The sequence below is a fragment of the Ranitomeya imitator genome, chromosome 2, assembly GCF_032444005.1.
Source record: "Ranitomeya imitator isolate aRanImi1 chromosome 2, aRanImi1.pri, whole genome shotgun sequence".
In the NCBI taxonomy this organism is placed as follows: Eukaryota; Metazoa; Chordata; class Amphibia; order Anura; family Dendrobatidae; genus Ranitomeya; species Ranitomeya imitator.
The window spans coordinates 147,009,404-147,022,371 of NC_091283.1; the positions used below are offsets into that span (position 1 = coordinate 147,009,404).

At 45.6% G+C, this 12,968-nt stretch overlaps 1 protein-coding gene across 1 annotated transcript in view; it reads left to right on the forward strand.

The window, feature by feature from the left end:
• The window catches only part of SLC2A8 (solute carrier family 2 member 8), a 35,355-nt gene extending 23,408 nt beyond the window's left edge, over window positions 1–11,947 (forward strand). The window contains exons 6-10 of the mRNA XM_069747378.1: window positions 10,070–10,219; window positions 10,291–10,399; window positions 10,681–10,845; window positions 11,199–11,344; window positions 11,414–11,947. Of these exons, the coding sequence (XP_069603479.1) occupies window positions 10,070–10,219; window positions 10,291–10,399; window positions 10,681–10,845; window positions 11,199–11,344; window positions 11,414–11,587 (744 nt within the window). The 3' untranslated portion in view covers window positions 11,588–11,947. The remainder of the gene's footprint in view (window positions 1–10,069; window positions 10,220–10,290; window positions 10,400–10,680; window positions 10,846–11,198; window positions 11,345–11,413) is intronic.
• The last annotated feature ends 1,021 nt before the right edge of the window (window positions 11,948–12,968 follow it).

Below are 12,968 nucleotides of genomic sequence, written 5' to 3' on the forward strand. Positions count from 1 at the left end.
CATCCCCAGCTTGCTTCTTGTCCTATTTTCCTGGAAGAGCTGAGTACATCCCATGAGCTGGGACGTATGGAAAACTGCCCTAGCCTGGTTGCCTGTCATGCTTTGAACATGTGAGTGTTGCTTTTTCTCATTTATTCCCTTTGTTATAATTACCCTTGTACATATTTGCAATTGTCTCATTTGTAACATCTTTATAAAATATTTTTGATAAAGCACTGCCTAATTTTTATGGAATATAATATTTCATATTAGTTCGTTCTCCTGTTCTAAACCGTACCCTAAGTCTTCTGAAGGGAAATACGCTACTGTTGTGTTGGGTTAGCTTCGGACCCATTTAATCGAGGCTGGTGGCAGCATACATTTTGTACTGGGTAGTTGGGTGGCGTTATAGCGACTGCGGCGTTGATAATTATTGTTCCTGCCTAAGTGGGAGTAGTTTATCGCGTCGCTGCAGCGTGCCCAATAGCCAGTACATAGCAGGCAGCCTGTCTGGCGACTAATTACCCTAGGTGCAGTACCTAATCTGACCTGAGAGTAAGGGGGGCGCCAGAGAGCTGCAAGTGTTAAGTGGAACTGTAAGCGGGATATACCTAAATCCCTGCAGTTCGTGGTATATAGAAAAGCAGTGGGATACCTAAAATAAGCCCCTGCTGTAAACTAAGAGGTCAATAGCCTTGTGTGTGGTTTTTCATCACATCGTGGAGTGGAGGAATAACTAAGATAAGCCCCCCCTGCACATGTGATAGCCATCTGTTGGCCTAAAGTCACCTCCATCCGTGACGTAGGGGTGACGGTCACGGTGTGAATCCTGACCAATTGGTGACAGCGGTCAGGGGAATCGTGACAACGCCCGACCCAGTTCCTCCTCTGTAATAGGAGCCTCTAGGCTTTCCCTGTCATCATCATTCAACTTCGGAAACCGCAATCCCTCTAAAAAAGCCACTGTGTCTCCCGCCGATGCATCCACCCGAGAGGAATATAGGCCTGCGTAAAATTCAGCGAAGACTTTCAAAATCTCCGAAGACTCGGAAACTCTCGTGCCACTCCCTGAAACTAGCGAATGGACAAACGAAGTAACATAGTAACATAGTAACATAGTTAGTAAGGCCGAAAAAAGACATTTGTCCATCCAGTTCAGCCTATATTCCATCATAATAAATACCCAGATCTACGTCCTTCTACAGAACCTAATAATTGTATGATACAATATTGTTCTGCTCCAGGAAGACATCCAGGCCTCTCTTGAACCCCTCAACGTCCTTCTACAGAACCTAATAATTGTATGATACAATATTGTTCTGCTCCAGGAAGACATCCAGGCCTCTCTTGAACCCCTCAACTGAGTTCGCCATCACCACCTCCTCAGGCAAGCAATTCCAGATTCTCACTGCCCTAACAGTAAAGAATCCTCTTCTATGTTGGTGGAAAAACCTTCTCTCCTCCAGACGCAAAGAATGCCCCCTTGTGCCCGTCACCTTCCTTGGTATAAACAGATCCTCAGCGAGATATTTGTATTGTCCCCTTATATACTTATACATGGTTATTAGATCGCCCCTCAGTCGTCTTTTTTCTAGACTAAATAATCCTAATTTCGCTAATCTATCTGGGTATTGTAGTTCTCCCATCCCCTTTATTAATTTTGTTGCCCTCCTTTGTACTCTCTCAAGTTCCATTATATCCTTCCTGAGCACCGGTGCCCAAAACTGGACACAGTACTCCATGTGCGGTCTAACTAGGGATTTGTACAGAGGCAGTATAATGCTCTCATCATGTGTATCCAGACCTCTTTTAATGCACCCCATGATCCTGTTTGCCTTGGCAGCTGCTGCCTGGCACTGGCTGCTCCAGGTAAGTTTATCATTAACTAGGATCCCCAAGTCCTTCTCCCTGTCAGATTTACCCAGTGGTTTCCCGTTCAGTGTGTAATGGTGATATTGATTCCCTCTTCCCATGTGTATAACCTTACATTTATCATTGTTAAACCTCATCTGCCACCTTTCAGCCCAAGTTTCCAACTTATCCAGATCCATCTGTAGCAGAATACTATCTTCTCTTGTATTAACTGCTTTACAGTACTCCTCTGGCCAGAAGCCACAGCGACAGCATGTGGCCAAAAGTCTCCCCCCTCCTGGTAATAAGTCAACCTCCTGAAATTCCCGCTTCCTTTCTGCCTTTTCCAAAATAGTTTTATCCATATGATTTTGAGCTGCTTTTAATCTTTTCCCGGCCTCAGGAGTTCCCAGTATTACCATCTCGTCTTCCGCTGCCCCCAGCCCATGAATCGCTGCCTTCTCTGCCATCCTCGCCCTCCGCTTACATCTACTAATATCTTTAAACAGCCCTCTTAAATACACCTTCATAGCTTCCCATACAGTGGGAGCATCTGCACTCCCATCACTAAGCACAAAGAATTCCATCACCTCCCGCTTTATATTCTCTAAATCTATACTGTGCAGCCAGTTTGGGTGATCTTTCACTCTCTCCTGCTCACGGCTATGGACTATTGGTTTGAGAGAGCCCTCAGGAAGTACCTCACGTCCCCCACCATTGTGTCCAACAGTCGATTGCCAAGAGCCATATCCATTCTGGACAATTGATATGCACAATAATATTGCACGCCCAACTTTTCAGTTTTTGATTTTCCACAAAAAATTGAAATAACCCCTACATTTTGTTCAACTTCACAATTGTGTTCCACTTCTTGTTGATTCTTCACCAAAAATGTTCATTTGGCATCTTTGTTTGAAGCATGATATGTGGGAAAAGTTTGAAAAGTTCCAGGGGGCCAAATACTTTTGCAAGGCACTGTAGATATGAGATCTGGGCAAGGTGCAATATGGATGTATTTTCTGTTATGATCTGGTGGCCTAGGAGCAGCATGAGACGTACTCTGGAGATGGTGGTACCTGTACTGACCGCAAACCCTGAACTTAGCACCACACTAGAAGTAGCCGTGGGGAGTACCCAACACTCCCTAGACCCCTCGACACAGCCTAAGAACGAACTTCCCCTAAAGACAGAAACGGGAAAACTATCTTGCCTCAGAGAAAATCCCCAAAGGATAGACAGCCCCCCACAAATATTGACCGTGAGAGGAGAGGGAAATGACATACGCAGACTTGAAATCAGGATTTAGCATAGGAGGCCATTCTAGCTAAAAAGAATAGGACAGAGTACTATGAGGTCAGTATTTAAAACACTAGAAAATATCCACCACAGAAAATACAAATCTCCACATCTGACTAAAGATATGGAGGGTATATCTGCATCTCCAGAGACACAGCTTGGCTGCAAAAAATCCTTCACAGACCAAGCTGGACAAGACAAAACATGAAAATGCACAGAACTATAAGGTCCACAGCAGGTGGACAGCAAAAACAAAGCCAGAACTTATCTTTGTTGAAATGAACAGCAAAACAGGAGAGACCAGGAATGGATGTGAATCCTCCAAAAACAATGGACAACTGGCACTGACTAAAGGATAAAGCAGGACTAAATAGCCCAGCCCAAATTGCAAAAAGTGTATACACCTGATAAATGCTGCGATCCACAGACAGCAGCACTACCACTCATAACCACCGGAGGGAGCCCAAGAGCAGAATTCACAACAGTACCCCCCCTTGAGGAGGGGTCACCGAACCCTCACCAGAGCCCCCAGGCCGATCAGGACGAGCCAAATTAAAGGCACGAACCAAATCGTCAGCATGAACATCGGAGGCAACAACCCAAGAATTATCCTCCTGGCCATAACCCTTCCATTTGACCAGATACTGAAGCTTCCGCCTCGAAAAACGAGAATCCAAAATCTTTTCAACCACATACTCCAACTCCCCATCAATCAACACCGGGGCCGGAGGATCAACAGAGGGAACAACGGGCACCAAATACTTCCGCAACAAAGATCTATGGAACACATTATGGATGGAAAAAGAGGCTGGAAGGGCCAAACGAAAAGACACTGGATTGATAATCTCAGAAATCCTATAAGGACCAATAAACCGAGGCTTGAACTTAGGGGAAGAAACCTTCATAGGAACATGACGGGAAGACAACCAGACCAAATCCCCAACCCGAAGCCGGGAACCAACACACCGACGATGGTTAGCAAAACGCTGAGCCTCCTCCTGAGACAACACCAAATTGTCCACCACATGAGCCCAAATCTGCTGCAGCCTGTCAACCACAGAATCCACACCAGGACAATCAGAAGGCTCAACCTGCCCTGAAGAAAAACGAGGATGAAAACCAAAATTACAAAAAAAAAAGGCGAAACCAAGGTAGCAGAACTAGCCCGATTATTAAGGGCAAACTCGGCCAATGGCAAGAAAGCCACCCAATCATCCTGATCAGCAGACACAAAGCATCTCAAATAAGTTTCCAAAGTCTGATTAGTTCGTTCGGTTTGGCCATTTGTCTGAGGATGAAATGCGGAAGAAAAAGACAAATCAATGCCCAGCCTAGCACAAAAGGCCCGCCAAAACCTAGAAACAAACTGGGAACCTCTATCGGACACAATATTCTCCGGAATGCCATGCAAACGAACCACATGCTGAAAAAACAACGGAACCAAATCAGAAGAGGAAGGCAATTTAGGAAAAGGTACCAAATGAACCATCTTAGAAAACCGGTCATAAACCACCCAGATAACCGACATCCTCTGGAAAACCGGAAGATCTGAAATAAAATCCATAGAAATATGCGTCCAAGGTCTCTCAGGGACCGGCAAAGGCAGAAGCAACCCACTAGCGCGGGAACAGCAAGGCTTGGCCCGCGCACAAGTCCCACAGGACTGCACAAAAGAACGCACATCCCGCGACAAAGGCCACCAAAAGGACCTAGCAACCAAATCTCTGGTACCAAAAATCCCGGGATGGCCAGCCAACACAGAACAATGAACCTCAGAAATCACTTTAGTAGTCCACGTATCAGGAACAAACCGTTTCCCCACTGGACAGCGGTCAGGTTTATCAGCCTGAAATTCCTGAAGAACCCGTCGTAAATCAGGGGAGATGGCAGAAAGAATCACCCCTTCCTTCAGAGTGCCGACCGGCTCAAGGACCCCAGGAGAATCAGGCAAAAAACTCCGAGAGGGCATCAGCCTTAACATTCTTAGAACCCGGAAGATACGAGACCACGAAATCAAAACGGGAGAAAAACAGGGAACATCAAGCCTGTCTAGGATTCAGTCGTTTGGCAGACTCGAGGTAAATCAGATTCTTATGATCGGTCAGGACCACAATACGGTGCTTGGCCCCCTCAAGCCAATGTCGCCACTCCTCAAATGCCCACTTCATAGCCAACAACTCCCGATTGCCGACATCATAATTGCGTTCCGCAGGCGAAAACTTCCGAGAAAAGAAGGCACACGGTTTCATCAAGGAACCATCAGAATTCCTCTGAGACAAAACGGCCCCTGCCCCAATCTCAGACGCGTCAACCTCAACCTGAAATGGAAGAGAAACATCCGGCTGACGCAACACAGGGGCAGAAGTAAATCGGCGTTTAAGCTCCTGAAAGGCAGAAACAGCCGCGGAGGACCAATTCGTCACATCAGCGCCTTTCTTCGTCAAATCGGTCAGAGGTTTAACCACACTGGAGAAGTTGGCAATGAAACGACGATAAAAATTAGCAAAGCCCAAGAATTTCTGAAGGCTCTTCACAGATGTGGGCTGAAACCAATCATGAATGGCCTGAACCTTAACCGGATCCATTTCTATAGATGAGGGAGAAAAAATGAAGCCCAAAAAAGAAACCACCTGCACTCCAAAGAAGCACTTCGACCCCTTCACAAATAAAGCATTATTACGGAGGATTTGAAATACCATCCTGACCTGTTTCACATGAGACTCCCAATCATCGGAAAAAATCAAAATATCATCCAAATATACAACCATGAATTTATCAAGATAACTCCGAAAGATATCATGCATGAAGGATTGGAACACAGATGGGGCATTAGAGAGTCCGAATGGCATCACAAGGTATTCAAAATGGCCTTCGGGCGTATTAAATGCAGTTTTCCTTTCGTCACCCTGCTTAATACGAATAAGATTATATGCCCCTCGAAGGTCAATCTTAGTAAACCAGCTAGCCCCCTTAATCCTAGCAAACAAATCAGTAAGCAAAGGGTATTGAAATTTGACCGTGATCTTATTCAAGAGGCGATAATCCATACACGGTCTCAAGGAGCCATCCTTCTTGGCAACAAAAAAAAACCTGGTCCCAATGGTGAAGAAGATGGCCGAATACGCCCCTTCTCCAAAGACTCCTTAATATAGCTCCGCATGGCGGCATGTTCTGGCACAGACAGGTTGAAAAGTCGGCCCTTAGGGAACTTACAACCTGGAATCGAGTCAATAGCACAATCACAGTCCCTATGTGGTGGAAGGGAACTGGATTTGGGCTCATCAAATACATCCTGGAAATCTGACAAAAACTCAGGAATTTCAGAAGAGGGGGAAGAGGAAATTGACATCAAAGGAACGTGACCATGAACCCCCTGACAACCCCAACTAGTCACAGACATAGATTTCCAATCTAACACCGGATTATGCAGCTGTAACCATGGAAAACCCAGCACAATATCATCATGCAAATTATGCAACACCAGAAAACGACAATCTTCCTGATGGGCTGGCGCCATGCGCATGGTCAGCTGTGTCCAAAACTGAGGTTTATAGCCAACGGTGTAGCATCAATCCCCCTTAAAGGTATAGGGTTTTGCAAAGGCTGCAAGGGGAAACCACAACGTCTGGCAAATTCTAAGTCCATTAAGTTCAGAGCGGCGCCTGAATCCACAAATGCCATGACAGAAAATGACGATAATGAGCAGATCAAGGTCACAGATAACAGAAATTTAGGTTGTACAGTACTGATGGTAACAGAACTAGCGATACTCTTTGTACACTTAGAGCAATCAGAAATAACATGAGCAGAATCGCCGCAGTAAAAACACAACCTATTCTGACGCCTGAATCCTTGTCGTTCAGCTCTAGAAAAAATCTTATCACACTGCATAGGCTCAGGGCTCCGCTCGGAGGACAACGCCACAGTGTGCACAACTCCGCGCTCGCGCAAGCGCCGATCAATCTGAATGGCCAGAGACATGGAATCACTCAGACCAGCCGGCGTGGGGAACCCCACCATAACATCTTTAACGGATTCAGAAAGACCCTTTCTGAAAATTGTCGCCAAGGCATCCTCATTCCATTTTGTCAGTACAGACCATTTTCTAAATTTCTGGCAATACGATTCTGCCGCTTCTTGACCCTGACACAGGGCCAACAAGATCTTCTCAGCTTGATCCACAGAATTAGGCTCATCATACAATAATCCCAATGCTTGAAAGAAAGAATCCACATTAAGCAAAGCAGGATTGCCAGATTCCAGGGAAAATGCCCAATCCTGTGGGTCACCACGCAGCAGGGATATGATGATTTTAACCTGCTGAATGGGATCACCAGAGGACCGGGGTCTCAATGCAAAAAACAGTTTACAGTTATTTTTGAAACTCAAAAATTTAGATCTGTCACCAAAAAATAAATCAGGAGTGGGAATCTTGGGTTCTAAGGCAGGAGTCTGAATAATATAATCTGAAATACCCTGTACCCTAGCAGCAAGCTGATCCACCCGAGAAACTAACTCCTGAACATTCATGTTATTACTAGGTTCCGTAGCCACCCAGAGATTAAGAGGGAGGAAAAGACAAAACAGGCTAAGGAAAAAAAAAATGGCTCAAAACTTTTCCTCCCTTCTTCTGAGATGCAATTAACACATTGTTGGCCAGTTGTACTGTTATGATCTGGTGGCCTAGGAGCAGCATGAGACGTACTCTGGAGAAGGTGGTACCTGTACTGACCGCAAACCCTGAACTTAGCACCGCACTAGAAGTAGCCGTGGGGAGTACGTAACACTCCCTAGACCCCTCGACACAGCCTAAGAACTAACTTCCCCTAAAGACAGAAACGGGAGAACTATCTTGCCTCAGAGAAAATCCCCAAAGGATAGACAGCCCCCCACAAATATTGACCGTGAGAGGAGAGAGAAATGACATACGCAGACTTGAAATCAGGATTTAGCATAGGAGGCCATTCTAGCTAAAAAGAATAGGACAGAGTACTATGCGGTCAGTATTAAAACACTAGAAAATATCCACCACAGAAAATACAAATCTCCACATCTGACTAAAGATATGGAGGGTATATCTGCATCTCCAGAGACACAGCTTGGCTGCAAAAAATCCTTCACAGACCAAGCTGGACAAGACAAAACATGAAAATGCACAGAACTATAAGGTCCACAGCAGGTGGACAGCAAAAACAAAGCCAGAACTTATCTTTGTTGAAATGAACAGCAAAACAGGAGAGACCAGGAATGGATGTGAATCCTCCAAAAACAATGGACAACTGGCACTGACTAAAGGATAAAGCAGGACTAAATAGCCCAGCCCAAATTGCAAAAAGTGTATACACCTGATAAATGCTGCGATCCACAGACAGCAGCACTACCACTCATAACCACCGGAGGGAGCCCAAGAGCAGAATTCACAACAATTATCTAAAGGAATACTGCACAGTGATGATTTATGGTGGATACGCTAGGGTACCATTGACTTTTGCATCAATATATAAACGAGAACTGGGAATATGTACAATTATGATATCTGCCTATTCTCAAACTTTTTATGATTTTGGTGTTTTCTTTGGGCCTCAGTATACCTCCCTCTGATATATTGCACGTACCACAAGGTATATCAGAAGCAGGGTCCCATGTCTGTCTGATTATATTACATATGGTACAATACTGCTATATTTCTGTGCACCCTACTTTGGATAGGGCTATCTAGAGAAAGGGAGGGAGAGTCCACGTTAAGCGGGGGCGCCATTGCGCAGGTTTTCTAGGGTGCCAACCTCTGCAGTAAGGAAGGGAAGCTATAGTAACCTATTGGGGTGAAATATCTTCCTTTATTCTTTATGTGCCCATTGTTGAGCAGACCTATATCATATAGGGTGTTGATTGTAATGAAATATTTTGTGGGATTTTATTGATCTATATTAAAGGTTATGTTTTATATCATTTGAGCACTATTCCGTGAAATTCTATATAATTTTGTCTTTACTATTTGAATAACGGTGAACCCTTGCGAATCTCCTCCAAAATTTTTGAATGGCCTTTTCTTACCATCCTCTCAAGGCTGCAGGTATCCCGGTTGCTTGTGCACTTTTTTTCTACCACACTTTTTCCTTCCACTTAACTTTCCATTCATATGCATGGATACATCACTCTATGAACAGCCAGCTTCTTTAGCAATGACCTTTTGTGGCTTTCCCTCCTTGTGGAGTGTCAGTGACTGCCTTCTGGATATCTGTCAGGTCAGCAGTCTTCCCCATGATTGTGGAGCTACTGAAACAGACTAAGGGACCTTTTTAAACGCTTAGGAAGACTTTACAGGTGTTTTTTGTTAATTATTCTAATATGCTGAGATAATGACACTTGTGTTTTCATTGGCTGTAAGCCATAATCATCAACCTTAACAGAAATTAAACAAATGAAATAAATCACTCTGTAATGACTCTATATAATGAGTTTCACTTTTTGTATTGAAAAACCGAAATAAATTAACTTTTTGGTGACGTGTTCAATACTTATTTCACCCGCTGTATCAGTACTGAAGCAATATAAGCGGGGCGGATATCCGTCACATATGATGTAATGTCTTGAGGTTATATCAGTGCTGGAACTTTATGAGAAGTTGCAGATTTTTGGTTTATGTTGGAACGACTTGGATAATGAGGGGGCTGTATACTTGGTGGGTGCTGTATATTGGGGAGCTCTGTACATTAGGTGGGCTTTATATTGTCGGGGGTTTGGATGTGTTATAGCGGGGACTCAGTCATTGGGTGGGCTGTATATTGTGGGGGTGTTGGATATTGTGTGTTGTACATTAGCAGGGACTGTTTATTGTGGGGGGTTGCTGTACATTAGGGGGGCTATCTACTGTTGGCTCTGTTGTATAAAATGGTATGTGCTGATTTCATTGATTATTTTATTTACCCCCCCCCCTTCTTAGGACCACCGCCTGTCACTGGCATGTCTCCGGGCACCATCTATTTACAAGCCATTTGTTTTGGGCATCCTGCTCATGTTCTTTCAGCAGGCCTCCGGTATCAACGCTGTCATGTTCTATGCAGATATGATTTTTGAAGAAGCCAATTTTCAGGTGAGTGGCAGTGGCGTTGGCGATGTTTGTTTGTTCTGCCTCATGTTCATTCTGTCCACCGTGTTTTACAGAACAGCAGTCTGGCCTCAGTGGTTGTGGGACTGGTCCAGGTGGCATTCACTGCGTTGGCTGCGCTCATTGTGGACAGGACTGGGCGGAAGGTGCTGCTGCTTCTCTCGGGTACGGGCTGCTGTCTGCCCATGGGGGCATTGCACCATGTACTGTAGTCACAGATTGTGGGAGTCCTATGCCATGGTCCTCATTGCTCAAGCGCTGCTTGTCTCTGATCCTTGGTGCCTGTATGTGATGTTAATATGAGCAGGAGGGATCAGTGGTGCAGAAATGGGAAGGAAACCACAGATGAGCATCTTGTTTCCTCATTGTCTGGGAGTCTCGTCCTGATAATTGCCCCTCGGTGATTGGCGCCCCATCCACTCACACATGCTCTTCTGTCTCTCCAGGCACCATCATGGCACTCAGCACGTCATTGTTAGGGGTGTATTTTAAAATCAGTGTGACACACAGGAACAACTCGTCAGACCTGAGGAGCTCGGCAGACATGATGGACGGTCCTGCAGACCCACTGGCCTGGTTGGCTTTGCTTAGCATGGGTCTGTTTATTACTGGTAAGCTTTGGAGATGGGGGTCTCTGTAAGTGGTGACATTGTTCAGTAAGCCTCTTACCCCTGACCAATCCTATCATGGGGAAACATCCTACCGTCAGAGCATGGGGGCTTGTGGGCAGGAGATAAGTGGTATGGCGGAGACTGCATATGCTAAGCGGTAGTGGGTGGAGGCGGCACTGGCATGGGCGATGCACAGAGGCGGTGCATGGTCATCGGCAGTGGGCAGAGGTGATGCTGGCATTGGTGGTTAATGGAGGTGGCACATTGTTTTTTTGGTGGTGGGTGGCGCATTGTCTTCATCAGTGGGCGGAGACTGTACTGCCCATGACCAGTGACTCTTCTCCTTCCTACAGGGTTTGCCGTAGGCTGGGGCCCCATTCCCTGGCTACTCATGTCTGAGATCTTCCCTCTTCGTGCCCGAGGCGTGGCCAGTGGGGTGTGTGTTGTCACCAACTGGGGCTGTGCATTCCTGGTTACGAAGGTTTTTCATAATCTGTTGGTAAGTTGTGGGTGGGGCATTACTCATGTGGGCCGGGCAGTGGCTGACATGGTACTTTGTGTCTGGCAGGATCTTCTTGGCCCAGACGGGACCTTCTGGCTGTTTGCTGCTTTCTGTGGCCTCAATGTCCTGTTCACCGTCATCTGTGTACCTGAGACTAAAGGGAAGACTCTGGAGCAAATCGAATCTCATTTCCAGCAAAGTTTGGAGAGACAAACATTAGATTCTGGCTCCGTCCAATAAGACACCACATCCCACTTAGTGATAACTGGAAGTAACGGAAGGTTGTCGCGGGGTCCTTCAGAAGGCAATGTTACTGACTTAAAGGGGCACTCACGCCAAGCTGTTGCACTGCTACCAATTGTTACTTTAATGGAAGGTCCGGTCCCTCGCACCAGGGGTTTTTATTATGTGTTGTTTATTCCTGTGTTGGGAGGGGCGCACATAGTAGTCGGTGTGTCAGGCTGGTAATTGTCAGGCACTGGTCACGTGACCCTACCATCAGGAACCAGTCCGACTATATGTGACCTTAGCAAGGACGGGACCTGGTGCTGATGTCTTGGATTCTCAGTACTGGGAAATATAAAAGACCAGAACCTGTAATACTCGCAGAGCATTATATGTGTGCGGTGGATAGAGGGGGTTGCATCCTTGCAGGTGGGCTCCCCCCAGTGGGGGAGATCCTAGTGATGGACGTGTGGCTAGATGAATACCGCCACCTGCTGATGACAATCAGCGCCTACCTGTTCTTAACTGTACAAGGGATTAGAAAACACAGCGCCACGCCTGTCTGGGATTCATGGGGACTGCAATGGTAGACCCGACCCTCGCGCAGACATTGTCCCTTTTCTAGTCCGATCACTCCATTCTGGGGGCACCATAATTGGTGCTGGATAAGCATCTGGTTACACCACTTATTAGGCAGCTTGTGCTGGTACACTGGCCCGATTCATCATTGTGAGACTTATTGTACTCACTTTTATCTTGTGTTCGCTGATGGTTTTTCTTTAAAATGGTGAACGTAGTTTGACATTTATGGAAATCTAAAAAGTTTTTTTTTCTTTTGTCTTTAACCAGTTTTTGCTATTTTTTTAGCACCAAAAGTCATATAAATGAACCAAATTGAAAACCCCCTCCAGGGGGCACTTTAGTGTAAGATTGAAAGAAAAAAGCTTAGTGGGGTAAAACACTATAAATATGGACGTAAGACCCCTGCTGGCTGCTAGTGACCGGGAATCTGGGTCCAGGGACAACAGAAGATCTGACCACTTTTCCGACCATGTGAGGACAGTTTTATCTAATGGTTGGAAATGACGGATGATTCCATTCTATGACCAAAAGCAGAAAACAATGAAAATTTGCTGAACTTTAATCTGCTGCGAAGTTCTCTCATCAGCTGGACCTCAGGGTGAATGTGGCTGTTTGGAAATCGGTGCCACCTCTTGGGCTCTAAGAAAGGCAGGAAATAATTGGCACTGGCTTCCGTCTCTATTACTGGATATTTCTAAGACCACGTGGTCCCGAGTTTATAAAAGGAAGTGACATGCATAGAAAAATCTGCTACTGTCGCACACAGCTGAGGGTCTGTCGCTGTGTAACAGTGTGGACAATGCACAGAATAAAA